Source organism: Pleurodeles waltl, chromosome 11 (genome assembly GCF_031143425.1).
Source record: "Pleurodeles waltl isolate 20211129_DDA chromosome 11, aPleWal1.hap1.20221129, whole genome shotgun sequence".
Taxonomy (NCBI): Eukaryota; Metazoa; Chordata; class Amphibia; order Caudata; family Salamandridae; genus Pleurodeles; species Pleurodeles waltl.
The window spans coordinates 579,774,053-579,788,743 of record NC_090450.1 but is presented as its reverse complement, the minus strand read 5'-3'; the positions used below and the strand labels follow the sequence as shown (position 1 = coordinate 579,788,743).

The 14,691-nt window shown below is 43.7% G+C and overlaps 1 protein-coding gene across 5 annotated transcripts in view; it reads right to left on the bottom strand.

The window, feature by feature from the left end:
- Positions 1 to 14,691, bottom strand: part of RHOBTB2 (Rho related BTB domain containing 2) — a 222,118-nt gene that overhangs the window by 44,851 nt on the left and 162,576 nt on the right. For all 5 annotated transcript variants that reach the window (XM_069214057.1, XM_069214060.1, XM_069214059.1 and 2 more), the window contains 5 exons: positions 14,147 to 14,348; positions 11,720 to 11,823; positions 11,234 to 11,419; positions 8,173 to 9,164; positions 46 to 164 (listed from right to left, as the gene is read on the bottom strand). In XM_069214057.1, coding sequence (XP_069070158.1) covers positions 46 to 164; positions 8,173 to 9,164; positions 11,234 to 11,419; positions 11,720 to 11,823; positions 14,147 to 14,348 — 1,603 coding nt within the window. The remainder of the gene's footprint in view (positions 1 to 45; positions 165 to 8,172; positions 9,165 to 11,233; positions 11,420 to 11,719; positions 11,824 to 14,146; positions 14,349 to 14,691) is intronic.

The window sequence follows — 14,691 nt, the reverse complement described above, 5'->3', positions numbered from 1 at the left end:
ATACTAAACTCTCAGACCTCGGCTTCCACATTCCCAAGAACTTACCTCTCGCGTGCAGCTTTCCACAAATGGGCCACCAAACATTGCAGCCATCCAGTCACAGCTAGAGATTAGCAGCGGCTTGTGAGCGCTGATGGTCCCATCGTCCAGTACAAAGGTAACATCTGTAAAAAGTCAGAGGTATACTAATTATAATGACATTGCCATGCACCAAATGCTATTAAGACAAGACCTCCCCCCTTCAACCACACTTAAAAAACTGCCTGTGGATCGCTTACAAAACGAACTAAAATGGGCACTACAAACATGCACATGAAAGTCAATAAAGCAATGGACTCTGCTTAGAGAACCATGTGATTACAATCTAGCTCAAAGAAATGTAGTGCCTGGGATTGGGGTATCCTGGAGACCTCAAAGTTCCAGCCCACAGAAGAATCAATCAACACCGGGTAATTTCACAGAAAATTCACATTCCTAAAAGATTCAAATTAAACAGATTTTTTCAGCTCCAAACCAATTTCGTTTGTTACCAGTGTGATGAACGTATGGGTATTTAACTATTAAGGCAACATTTTTAAATTCATACCTAAACTACAATTTATAGCATTAGGCTTTGAAAACAACTCAAGGAGTTGGAGGAAAAAAACTGTTACACTGTTACGTTTTCTAACCTGTATCATGGCCCTGAACAGACCCTCATTTGGAGGGACAAATTTTTAATGTACATTCATTTTGATAAACTAACAGATTTTCTGGTGTCATCATGCACACTATTCATCCAGTCCATAATATTTAATAGTAAGAACACGCATGGCCAGTATTTGTACGTCGCAGCACCCAGATTAGAAGTTTAACAAACAGTCCAGGATGTCCTGTACATAAATATTTTAATTTCCATCCTATTTGCATCTCCAGAATTTGAACTCTTCATTGGCCCTTCAAGTTTCTCTGTGCTCTATTTCCAACATTTTTCTGGCAGATACCTATTTTTGGTAAATTACTTTCAATGCCACTTGAGAAAAGGGCTGAACACCTCAGGTTAGTCACAATCAAGATACATAGTTTCAAGAATAAGCACATCTAAATCTAACACAAAATTTTGTGTAGGGGGGTGATTCAGTTCTTAGAAGTGTATGTGTGTGTAAGGGTTCCAGGTGTCTGAGGGCAGAAAGTAGAGGTGGGAGGAAAAAGGGAATTTGATCACCCCCTTGTCTCTTTCTCTGCCTCATTTAAAGGTGGCAAACCTAATTTGCTTACAAAGCCTGGCCTGGCTCTGCCACTGGAAACATCTTGCCAGTGGTCCAGTCCCCACAATACCACCAGCTTTATGGCATCGGAAGGCACCCTATTTAGGGCTGGAGTGTCAATGCTGTTTTTTTCTATCTGCTACCACAGTCTCAGAGTGGTAAAAAACTTTTTCCCATTCCTGTGGCGAAAAATACCAATGTGCATCACAGGGACTGATTTTCAGAAATGAATCCTCTGCTTTTTGGCTTAGTTTTGGAAAGAAACAAATAAAAATGCTGACTAGGCATACATTGCAGCTTCAACAAAAGCACTCCCTCTGTGTTGGTGGGGAACTCTAAGGTGGGAGTGTTGCCTCCCAATGGGCTAACAAAGTTGGGGCTCCTTCCAGCATAGTGGCTTTGCAGCCTGCCTACCCGAGCTTAAAAAGGCCAGAGGTTTTGAGGGCAACAGACAGAAAGCAAACTATGTCACACCACACCATGCTCCCCCATAATTCTATTAATCAATAAAATCAATTCATCAGCACCCCAAAATAAGTCTGCCAAGGGACCAAATGCAATGTAAGGAGCGTTCCTTTCCAACTCACTCATTGGCCGTGTGACAAAAAAGCTGAAAATACACATTAGAAGCCTGCTTCTTCCCACATACAAGCATGTTCCCATGACTGGGCAGAATACAGTTTACCCAGGCACTGAAGGTTTGTCAATCAACTAAGTGCCAACAAGTTCCAACAATATAAGCCTGTGTCTTTTCAGTTCCTTACCTCAGAGCCCAACAAAGACTACCTAGCCCTGTCCTTTTTGCCTCCGAGCCACCTCAGTGCCATTTGTGGTGCTTGAACAAAACAAAGTACAGAAATCCCACAAGGTATAAAAACGTGACAGACTGTAGGTTTGCATTTGTCCAAACATGTTCCCTACAAGGTCTGAAAAGCTTGAGTCCCTGGATGTCAAAATGCCTTAGCTACTGGACTATTCAAGTGTGCTCAGAAGTAATCCTTTGCTGGAAGACAGTCATGATTTTTCCAGGCTTAGGGACACGCAGTGACTGTTTTAGGAGGTTATTACACCTAGATAGCAAGTGAATAGACGTGGACAATGGTAATGTAACCTTAATAAGTTAAACTACTAAATAAGGAAATATTGGGGTCCCCTGCCTTCTGGGGTGTACCACAACCAGTGGCACAACTTCAGTGAATACTCTGAGAGCCAAGACTAAGCCAAATTAAAGGGCTGCATATTAACCACGTTGCCCTCTTACCACAAACAGATACTTTCTGTCGAAACGTGTTAAATGATGCATCATAAAGGAATGAACAAATCCTGATGTTATTAAGGGATTGAAAGATGTGTGCAAGCATCAACATCTTACATTTCTGCTTCCCTAAACATGTACTTAGAAAGGGCAGATCCAAAATCCACTCTTTCTTGGGACTAATAAGTATCTCAAATAACAGCCTTCATCTTGCAGGGCAATCTCTCTATTTCTCGGTTTTCCAAAAATCCAACACCATCGTTTTTAAGATGTTTAGATTTGGGGACAGGGTAGAAAGCCATGTGGTAAAGACCTTTGTCCTAGAAAAGGCTGGCCAACTGAACCCATTACTATTTTGTACAGTGGATGGAAAAGCATCACTTCTGAAATAAATTCCAAAGAATGAACAGTCTTCACTTCACTTAAACCTTCCACAGAAATTGTTTCACTTCACGCAAAACAACCTCTACCCATCACAAGCCATGTCCACGGGCTATTCTTGAACAGCACCACTGAAATCACAGAATGCATCTGTGACTAGTATGCTATAACAATTCTGGTGCTCTTGGAGCAGGCCATTGCCCTAAGCACATATTAGTTTGATAACAAGATTTGTTCAGTATCATACAAGCCATTTTTGATTAGCTTGGAGGAAGGTCCTTGAGGGGAAATGGAAGATGTCAGTAACCAGAGTAACCAAGCTGGTAATTCTCTATGAAGCATGAATATATATGGACAGTGTGCAAAAGATTTGCTTTGTCCAAAGGAAATTACTTCTTATGCAATTTTGAACTTCTTGAATTCCCTGTAAACAGGGCAAAGGAATGCATTCAGCTTTATTCTGTACAGCTTGTAATACTAGGCATTCTAGGATGGGTGGCACTCAAAAACCTGGGGGCCGAAGGGTGGCCAATACTTCCATGTAGTTGGCCTCCAGACCACTAGACCAAGAGGTGCTTCTGCCATGTAGCCATAGCACATTTCAGTAGCACCTAATTAGAGAACAATGGCTCACTTGACTTCATAGAAGGAGCCTATACCTTTGATAAGCAGAAAGGACATCTCATGCAAGATGCAGGATTTTTTTTATAAGAAACATTTTTATTTTTAAAAAACAGCATTAAGAAACACAATTGCTCTTTTACAGACATAGAGTGTATACACAACGTCAAATCATACCCACAACCCACACCCACTCCCCGAAAAAGTGTACAGGTGAATACGTTAGTGCTAGTTCTGGTTCAGGAGACCGTTGTATGTCCACTATTTCTTCCATATGACCTTGTGTTTGTGGGGGCATCCCCTTGCCACATAGATTAGTTGCTCCAGTTTGCCACACCAATCAATGCTTTTAATCCATGCCTCCAAGGGCGGACGTCGGGAAGGTCCACACTCAAGCAATATCCTGCTTGGCCCCCACAGTCCCCAACCCATCAGTAACTTGTCACCTCTAAGCTATTCCACACTGCCCAGTTTGCCACAGAGAGCAATTTTGGGGCTCATCTCAATAGGGAACCACACCACCAGGGAACAGACTTTAAGCACAGCATCCAAAAATGTGTGTATGACTGGACAGGACCAGACCATATGAAAAAAATATCCCCTCGGGTCTCAGCACCTGGGGCATTCAGGGCTGTCCCGAATCCCGGTTTTTCACAGTCATACGGGTATAAGGTAAACTTGATGCAAATCCCCAGACGGAGCTTTGCCGAGATAGCCAGGACTAGGGGGCAGGGCATGCATGCATCCCCCCAGTGCCCCTCAACCAAATCGCCACACACACTTCTCCCATCCCTCTTTCAATGGGCCCAACAGAGCAGACGAGAGACTCACAAGAGTTTTGTAGACCAGTGAGATCCCTCCTTTCCCCAAATGGCCTATAAGTAAGTGTCCTTCAAGTGGACTATATTCAGGAACCTCATCCAGGTCCCCGCAGTAATCCTAGAGAACATGGTGGAGTTGGAGAAAAGAACTGTGAGGCTGGCATCTGGAACTCATCACATACATCCTGAAATGCTTGAATATGTACCCGGTCCTAAACATCCCCCAACTTTGAGATCCCTATCAAGTCTCATCTCTTAAAACCCTGTAACCTCGTTACTTGTGCTAGCCTTTTACCTGCCCAAAGGGGGGCCTCGAGCGTGAGCTTATGGTTCCAACCAATCCAGAGCAAAGCAGCTCTCCATGTCCAAAATACCACCTGGGTCGCCTCTGGCAGACAGTCTGGGAAAGGTGCGCCATAGAGCACAGATGTCACTGTATCTAAATCTAGAAGTGACAATTTGCACTGATACACCAGGTCCTCCCATCCCCCATGCATCCATTTATTAAAATATACCAGTTGGGTTGCCCAGTAATAAAGGCGCACATCAGCCAAGGTGAACCCGCCATCATAGATTGATTGGATACACTTTGCACTGATACACCAGGTCCTCCCATCCCCCATGCATCCATTTATTAAAATATACCAGTTGGGTTGCCCAGTAATAAAGGCGCACATCAGCCAAGGTGAACCCGCCATCATAGATTGATTGGATACACTTGCTCAAAGCCACCCTTGGGGTTTATTGGCCAAATAAATCTGCGTCCCACTGCATCCAAGGCTGGAAACCATGACCCAGGGATATGCCCCGGTAATTCTGAAGGGCATACAGTAGCCTCGGGAAGACCATCATCATAAACAGTGCTATCTTGCCGTGAAGATTGAGAGGGAGTTTATCCCGTCTCGTCAGAACTTCACAAACATGGCATATCAGTGGGGCAAAACTGAGACCAACTGAGGCCCGAAGACATGAATGAATTCTGAGGTACTAAAAGCTCAGGCGGTGCATCGAGATCCAAGGGAGACAGCTTTAGTATCAGTTGTCACCTCACAGCAGCACCAACACGTCCAATATGTGAAGAAGCCATGGCCTTGTTTCAGCCGGCTTGGACAAGAATTATGAAAGGTCGCTGGCGCAGAGAGCTATAAGATGCAGGATTTGAAAGAACGTATTTGTTTCCTGCTATGCAGCCAGGCTTCCTAGCGGTAAGCATTATAGGACTTTAAACTGTGACTCAGAGAGACAAAAGGATAAATGTTTTGAAGCTCTTTCAAAATTTAATGCAATCTGGAGTATGTCAAAGAGATTGTCGCTGACTTCCAAAGTTAGGGTACTAAAAAGGAAAAGAAACGTCCACCTATGTGAGTGCACTGGATTCTAGAAATGTAAAGCGGAGCTAAAATAGATCTAACGAGCCAACAGTCAAGCTACTAGGCTATCAAACTGTCCTACCTGAAGATGATGTCAATCTCTCCAGAGGACTGGTGGACAATACAAACATCCTTAATTTTACTCTTTTCGATTTAAGGTGATGTGGAGTAGCATCACAATGCTAAATATTATAAAGTTGCTTGACTGAAGCTTTCTGCACTAGCTACAAGCACAGGCAAACATGGGAAAGCAAGCCATAATCCACAGTTTCCTTACTTAAGGCCTCATTATGAGTTTGGCGGTTCCACTGCGGGATCACAAAACACGTGGGGATGACGCCACCACCATGGCTACAACTCCGACCACTGTCAAGCCATCAGGGACAGTGTTCCCAGCAGAGACAGCGGTCCCCTGGTGGGTCCGCCTTCCAGGGTTGTAATGTGGCGGTTGGCCCATCAAAGTTGCGATAGTCTGACCGTCACTGAGAGGCTGGCAGTCCTGGGACTGCCAGCCTCGTAATCCGGCCCAGAGTCTTAAGAGAGAAGTAGGTCCAAAATGGTAGGTAAGGAGTCGGAGGTTCCAAAACCAATACCTTTAGCTTCCCTAAGCTGAGTTAAGACATGTCACTCATCCAGTCCACGTTGGCCAACAAATCTCAAAGCGATTAGCGGTGTCATTAAGGGAGGTAAAAGGGAGGGACGAGTATGAAAGGTGGAAAATCCATGTCAGGTTAGTATCCCATATGTGGTGGCCTTTTGAGATCAGAAGCACATGATTAATAGAGTTGAAGGCCACAGAGATTAAATTAAATTAAATAACATCAAACAGTGACATTGCCAATATCCTTAGGTTCCCTAAAAAGCATTGACATTCTTCCTTCTCCAACCAAGTGAAAGTCTGCTTACTCGGAATCCAGTGCATTCAACTTCTCCAAAAAGCAGAGGAATGAACAGTGACTGCTCCTCGAGTCATACTGAGGGACACTTGGCTTTATTTAAAAGAGAAGGTGCCATTGCACTTTTAAAGTTGGCCCTCATATGGCCATATGCAAAAGAAAGGTTGAGAATACATAAGAGAAGTGGGCAGGAGAGGTCATCATCTGTTTCAACTCTCTGATTGCACAGAGGCGAGCCTGATTTTAAGCTAGCAGATCAGATTTAGGGATAGACATGAAATTTCAAAATGTATCTGGGGACTCCTCACAAGTACCTAAGATGAACAAATCACCAGAAAATTCATCTTAATGGCAACAACAGAAATGTTGGTGGCAAGAATAACAGCATGAATACAAGATGCTTTAAAAACAAAAGTTTAAAGTTACTCCCTAAATTCTCCTGATGCTTTGTTGAGCAAAGCGTGGGACAGTATGGCTTCATGGTTTTGAAAACAATTCTTTAGAGTTTTAGCAATAAGTGTTTTATGCTGTTTCAAAAACAGCAAAATATGCAGATTTCTCTTCTTGCTGATATTAGGCATGCCAAGCATGACCATCCCATTTACTAAATGGCTTCACCACCTTCAGCCCTGGCTGACATTTAGCGAGCAGCAGAACAATACGGTTTAAGGATGTTAAACTGAATGGGTGATATAGTATGAATCTAAACAATTTAGAGAAATTGTCACTACAGAAAAAGTGTTGTCGCCAAATTACAAACAGACATGACAAAGAGGCCGCCCTCGGGAAGGGACAATGTGTACAGGTGGACAAATCATGACTGTATGTCAAGAAAGACAAAGTAACATGATCAACTAGCAGAAATAAAACAGGATATGGCCTAGAACAATCAGATCAGGAGGGGTAAAATATCAAGATCGTTGTTGTGTCCTGTAGTGTTGTGGAATCTGACACAAACTGGGCCAAAAATGTTAAAAGGTGTAGGTTCACTTCAAAGTGTTTTAAATGTACAAAGCTCCACACCTTGTTATGGTGTCCCATATAAGGAATACAAAGCTCCTGAACATGGCCAATATATCTTCAAGCAGGGTCAGCTGTATACTTGAAAGAAGGCTTCTGTAGTGACTGCTCAAGCTCCGAGTGTCCAGGTGACAGAGGGGAACACAAAGTGACAAAACTATCATACGGTAAGAGAGTTTCTCGTCACTTCTACTGCTTGGATTTGACACTAGGCCTGAGCAAGTCACCACCCTACAGTGCCACAGTACCTAAGACCATCTAAGAATAGAGTCATCTATCAGCAATATTCAGTAAATAATCCTGACTGCAATTTACTAAATGTCCTCAGAAGATTCGGTATTACTGTTTCATTTAGTTGATAAGAAACAAAGCAGTTTATGCATTGTGCCTTAAATAATGGTAAAAACATGCCCACTTTATCTACTTCATAAACTCCAAAAACAGGCCGAAAACTGATTCTCTGCTCCCACATAAATCTAGGCAGCAGGGAGAGCATATACCATACAACTGATAAGATTAAAAAGGAAAAAAGCCTGCTTTTGACTTTAACATAGGCCTTACCAGAAAAAGTTCCCTTAGCGAGGCACTCCTTTACACGGTTGCTCCTGCGGACGTGGAAGGCCTTGGTGATCTCCTGGTTCATGAAGGCCTCATTGTTCAGGATGTTCGCCACCATCATTCGTAGGTCAAAAACCTCCAGAAGTTCAGCAATGTGGGCTATGTGCATGAGGTCACGCTCCTTCTCATCCAGCTCCCCTGTATAGAGATACTTTAGCACCGCACGAAAGGGACCAGGCTGGATAGACGGATCCATCTTCACCACCATCATTAAGCGAGACTTGAAGGTGAAGGGGTCATCACACATTTCCTCTTGGATGCTGATAAATGCCCGACTCCAGGAGGAGAGGCTCCTCCGGCGCTTGAGCCCTTGCTCCACAACCACTTCACCATTGCCCATGCTGGCCTTCAGGATGCCATCACTTGTAGAAGTTCTAAGGCACGACTGGCTGCAGGTGAGGTCCTCTGTGCTGTCACAAATATAGAAACTTGCAGCCCTAATGAGGTCTCTGCCATGACGGTCGTCTTGATGAAATGTCCGCTCACCAGAGCCAGATCCATTCTGAAGGTCTTCACTAAGGTCCATCAAAAACAGATCATAGAACTTTGAAGAGGAGGTGGAGAGGTAGATCTTGTGAGCATATATTTTGATTTTCTCCTGTAGCACCAGTATGACATCGGCACACATGGGGTCCTCAAGCAAGTGAGCTGGGTGATCCTCATTGTTGGTTGGGGGGTCTGGGACAATAATGATGGGTGGCGGTGGCTTGGGTGGCAGGAAGGGAGCCTGGAGCAAAGGTTTCTGGGCATTACGGAGATGGGACTTCCAGAACTGGAGGTGTCTACGGGAGATAAGCGCAGCACGAATGGCATTATCGAAGACATCTTTGATGCCAAACTGCGCAACCACACTTGTCTCATAGTAGGGGATACCCAACTCTTTAGCGACCTCCCGGCCCTTCTCTGGTGGGAGAATTTCATTGGGCTTGATTGGCCTGTAACAGACAATTCAGAACATTATAAGCAGAAAGAAGAACATAAAAGAGTATATTAGAGCTAGCAAAGATATTCAGGCGGTAATGCTGGCTGTTTACCTCGAGTCACTTTAATAGGATTAAAAAGATCCTGCCCACACCAGCACTGCCTAATATAACTCACTTCTCCCCTGTACAAGTAAACAATACCTACTCTGCTGAAACCCATATTTATTACATAGTTTAGCTAGTGACCTACACCTAACACACAGCTGCAACTCAAACTCACCACAAAGAGTGTATAAGTGTACAGTGGCTAAAGTCACTGAAAAGAAAACCTAGTAAGCAGTTCCCGTTTCATAAAAAGCTGCAATGGTAGCATGGCGTAACAAAGCATGCCAATAATATTATTTCCTAGTGATTATCTAAGTGGCCTTCCCATCTGTCCCAGGTATTTCTACCCTCTACCCTTTTCTGGCTACCAGCTGACCTCTTTACTGGGTATCCAGGCCTAAAATAGCGGACTATGCAAGAAGTGCACTGAAAACGTTATCACTGCAATGGAAGAGCTGTGGGCAAGGAAGCTTACAGAAGAACTAAAGTTATTCTTCTACTTTACTGAGAAAGGCAGAATCAGAGAGTGGAAGAGAAGGTCTGGTGTGTAGGGAGTAGGAGGGACAGGAGGGATGAGTAAAGACCCCTATATTAGGAGATCGAAAGAGAGGATGTTTATCTGCTGCAGAAGGTGGGAAACTCAGATCAAAGAACTTGAAGGCAGTCCTTCTTCAGAAAAACCTATGATGGCCATAAAGGTTTTACCCATAACCCATCCCGCTGCAACATCTGCTACCACAGTGACTTTACGTAGAAATCACTGAAGTGAAATCGCAAGCCAAAATTTTAATGTTGTTCATCATCAAATTTTGGGGGGAAATAAATTAAAGGAAATATGTAGAGTACAGATGCCTTCATTCTTTCCTACAAAGGGTGCATTTTCATCAATGTTTACCTTTAGTGCAAACAAGTGAAATGGTTGAGCAGGTGGCTACCAAGCAAGTTCATCGGAAGTGATGAAGGGAAGCCTGTCTGCAGACTGCCTTTTTGGGGACGGGTCAGGCCTCCACCTCATCACCCTCCCCAAGTCACTGGCAACCTTGAATCTACTCCACAACTTCTTTAAAGCCCTCCTCTCACCACTGTCATTCTAATTTGATTAGCCACTAGACCACAAGCAAGAAAACAGGGCAGAGATCTGAATTTGCCAGAAAACAGTCCAATGAGGAAAGAACAACAATAATGGCCTTAAGAAGGGATGGCAGAGCGGAGTAGGACTGACAATGGCACAAAGGAAGAGGCCAAAGTCAGTCCTGAAAGTCAGTCCTGCTAAGCTCTCCACCCTCTCATCGTGCTCCCTCTAGTACTGCCTCTTAAGCCAGAATGGAAGGTGGTGTGGCATGGGTGTTAAAGGGGCAGATATAAAAGACAGCAACGAAGGTTCTTCCTTCTGTAAAAAAAAAACATTGATGCAGGTTTTTAACAACAGGCAAAAGTGATTTGGCTCTGTCATTGAAAAGTAATTGATTAAGTACCCGTTATATTGCACAACCACTGGCTAAGTAGATTTACTTCTCTATACAGAAGCACTATCCCAGAGAGCTCCGAAACTGAGAACAAGGGGCCTATTTTGGGGTTTCTTGAAAGAAGCTCAGGAATGGGTGAGCTAACCAGTGGCTCAGCTCACCCATGACCAAAAGCCTAAATCTTCAGCAACAACTGAAAACCTCGTAGCTTACACCCTCTAATGAAGATTTCAAGTCTGCGTAGCCTGTGACTATGTCAACATATAATGATAAACTAAGGCCTGAACTCGGGCTGCCCTATTAAAAACATCTCATTTTGGCCAGACCCACATTATCAGATAAGATATTCCAAAGCAGCTCCCAACTCCGATCTCAGTAGGACCTGTCAACCTTTTAACTCTCCTACAGCTCACAGAGCACTTCTCCTCCAGCATTTCGAAGAAAACCCCGGAAACCACCCGATGATAATGTATTCTAAATTGGTGCCCCACACGTCCTGCCATGCCTCACCTGGCTAAGGGTCGTCGAGCACGGTTTACTGCTTCCAAGTCAGCATAACGCAGGTCAAGTTGGCAGCCCACAAGAATGACGGGTGCTCGGGGGCAGAAGTGCTTGATCTCCTGATACCACATGGTCTTGACATGATGCAGAGAGTTTGGGTTAGCGATGGAGAAACACAAAACAACCACATCAGACCTGAGAAGAGAAACGCAATGCAGAAGATGTAAGAAAATAACCCTAATTCATCTCCCACAATCCTTCAAGAACAAATAGCTATTCCACCTTGCCAAAACCACAATGAGTGAAGTGTGTGGGAGACTCCCACAAACAAACGAAAAACTAACAGGATTGGATAGCGACTCGCTCCGGTACAAGAGAGTTCTATGGTGAGTGTAGGCTTAGGAGAACATTCCATGAAAAGAGGCCTCCTTTTGAATTTCAGATTGTCTTCTCGATTATGGAGAGAACAGTGACCAGTCTCTGAAAAAATATTACCTGCCATATGCAAATCTTCGATCTTTATGGTGATCCCCAAATGTATCCCAAAGGCGCAAGGACACACTGACATCGTCAACAACGTCCCGGGACCGCTCCAGCACCTATAGGGGAACAGGAGGCATAGCTTTGTGTCACACACAATGTAACAGAAGAAAACAGAAGAGGCACTAAGCCTTAGTTTTAAAAGTAGAGGTGAGCGAGAGACCTTTTATTGCATTGTGCATATTGTTTGGGGGAGCAGAGTAACAAAGATGAGGGTCAAAGATTGTGGCAGGGAGTGTGCAGCACAGGGACAGATTATAAACAGTGGTATACACAGTAATAGTGTTATTGTTACAATTTCATACCAGTTGGGCGGGAAATCATACTATTGGAATTCATACATGTGGCAGAGGCTTGTGACAAAGACACATTGCCAAGGTCACTTATGAGAAACATTAGAGGACCCATTTTAGCAAAGGTATCCCTGAAGGCAAAGAGAGCATAAGTGGGGAGAAACAGCAACACACATTTCAAATTGAGGTTCTCCTTCAAATCTTACTCTATACAAAGCTATGAGGGCTTTGTATAGAGTACAATGCAGGCAATATAATTTTCATGGGGGCTAGTGGGAAATGGAGGCAGGAGAGCGCAACACAATACAATAATTTAGTAACATGGTGGGTAGAGGTACTCCTCTAGGTCACACACTTGCAGTTTCAGTTAGAAGCAGGTAGCACCTTTGTACGGTAGGTCACTGAGGAGTGTGAAGGCTCTGCTGGGAAGCTTGCTGCCGGTCATACACACAGGAAATATGGTAAGAAGGATGCACCACAGGGCACTGACTTATCTGTTTAAAAGGCACGACTGTAGGCCAAACACTTCAAAAGGTGAGAGAAGCATTAAACTCTGCTAGGCAGCAGATTGGAGACACGGGGAATGGAAGTGCTGCTGAAATGCATTATGAGTGTATGTGAAAAAGCTGAATGTTGAGTTTGTTCTGTGTTTTGAATTTTAAACATACAAGCCTTTTGAATACTTCATGCCGCTTGAAGAAGGGCCTAAAAGTCTGAAATACAAAGGGGATTGGCAAGCAAAAAGCAGAAAAAAGGAGATCTCATGAAAATTTAATAATTAACTATTTGTGATACTGATTTGGATTTTTTAATTTTTAAATAAACAAGATGCCAGTTCGTTTTGAAGAAAAAAAGGCTGAACTTCATGGACTAATTCTAGTAGATTTACCAAAAAGAATTGGGAAAACATTGTAAAGTTTAGAAGCCTGAGGGGCGTACAGTTGTGTGGAACAGAAACCAGCTGGTTGTGCTACTTCCACAAACGATGGGCGTATGCCTCATATACTGCAGTGCAGAAAGGCTACAAAAAGTAAATAACACTGGTGCAGTGGTGATGTAAGCAGCACTTGAGTGCTTCCTCAAGGCACCAAGGAGCCAAAAGTACGCACTACTTACTGCTGGTTGTATACATATGTAAGTGATTTTGCTACTGTAAGCTGTCTACCAGTTTGAAAAAAATGTGGTGCTCAAAGACACATGCAAGGGAGGAAGGGAGAAAGGCTCTTGCAGAAAATATATCAAATGAGGAGATGATAGGCTCCACCTGGAAACTCTTGCGGAAAAAACATGACTGCTGCAGGTCGCAAGCACTGCAGGTAAAAGGCACTGCTGAGTTGCAGTCCCACGAGAACGGCTGCCCTGCACATCCGCAGGCTTACTTCTGACGGGGTGAGGTCCTAATTGAGATATGTTTGTTAAAGTTCAGAACCATTCCTTACTTAAGTGTAAGCCTTCAAGTAGCTTTAGGTTTCCACTGAACTGAAATTCCCCTCTTCTACCCTCATGGGTGCTACACCTATAATGTCACAGGCATTCCAGCCTTGATGAAGACCCCGACCAAATATTTTACTGCACTATGTGTTGAAATGTGTTTATAGTGGGGTTGTGTTTTCTTCAGCTTTGATTACCATATCATCAATTACCAAACTAGCACAACTGCATTGCACAATTCAATCTGATTGGTAGCCACTAGATCTCGGTCCGTTTTTATTGCTGTTTTCATACTTCATTTATCGTATGTCAGACAAATGCGCACTGCACCATCACTTTGTGTATATATATATAGAGAGAGAGAGAGAGAGATAAAGAGAGAGAGAGAGAGGGAGAGATAGATAGATAGATAGATAGATAGATAGATAGATAGATAGATAGATAGATAGATAGATAGATAGATAGATAGATAGATAGATAGATAGATAGATATACGCTGCAGGAGCACTGCGGAAACCAGAGTAAGTTTATCTGTAAGAGGAGGTGTACAAGAGACAATACTCCATGCACAGTCCTTGCATGAAGAGCATCAATCACTTCATGACGCAAACACACTCATCACACATTTAGATCTGAATTAAAAACCAGTTATACTTACCTCTTGGCACACGCGGTACTGGTCAATAGCCCACACCGTAGGCACATGTGTTGCTAAAAGCTGGTACTGCGTTAAGGTGGCGTTACAGGCACGAGCACAAATGAGACGAGTCTTTCCAACGGCATTGTCTCCGACAACCACACACTTGATAGTTTCTACATTTGGTCTTTCATAATCCATATCGGAATCCATGAACTGGGATCTGGGGAGGGAAAAAAAGTAGATGAGCAGGATGTACATCCATGGACTGCCCAAGTCAAAGTCCCTCTAAGAGTGTTTGTGGAGCAGCCATCACGGAAGAGCTGTTTTACCAGGAAAGTATCATATTGAGATAGCAAAACAATGATCTCTTCATGTGAGGACCACTGAGGGTGGTGAGATGTTACAACCTTCAAACGAGAAGCCCTTGGGATCCAGACTCCTGAGGTGAGGGCCCTTGGGATCCAGACTCCTAAGGTGAGGGGTCACTAGATCACAAAAACCTGCCTAAATCTCTGTACTGGGGTTACTGAAATACTACTCTTATAGCCTTCACAACAGACTTC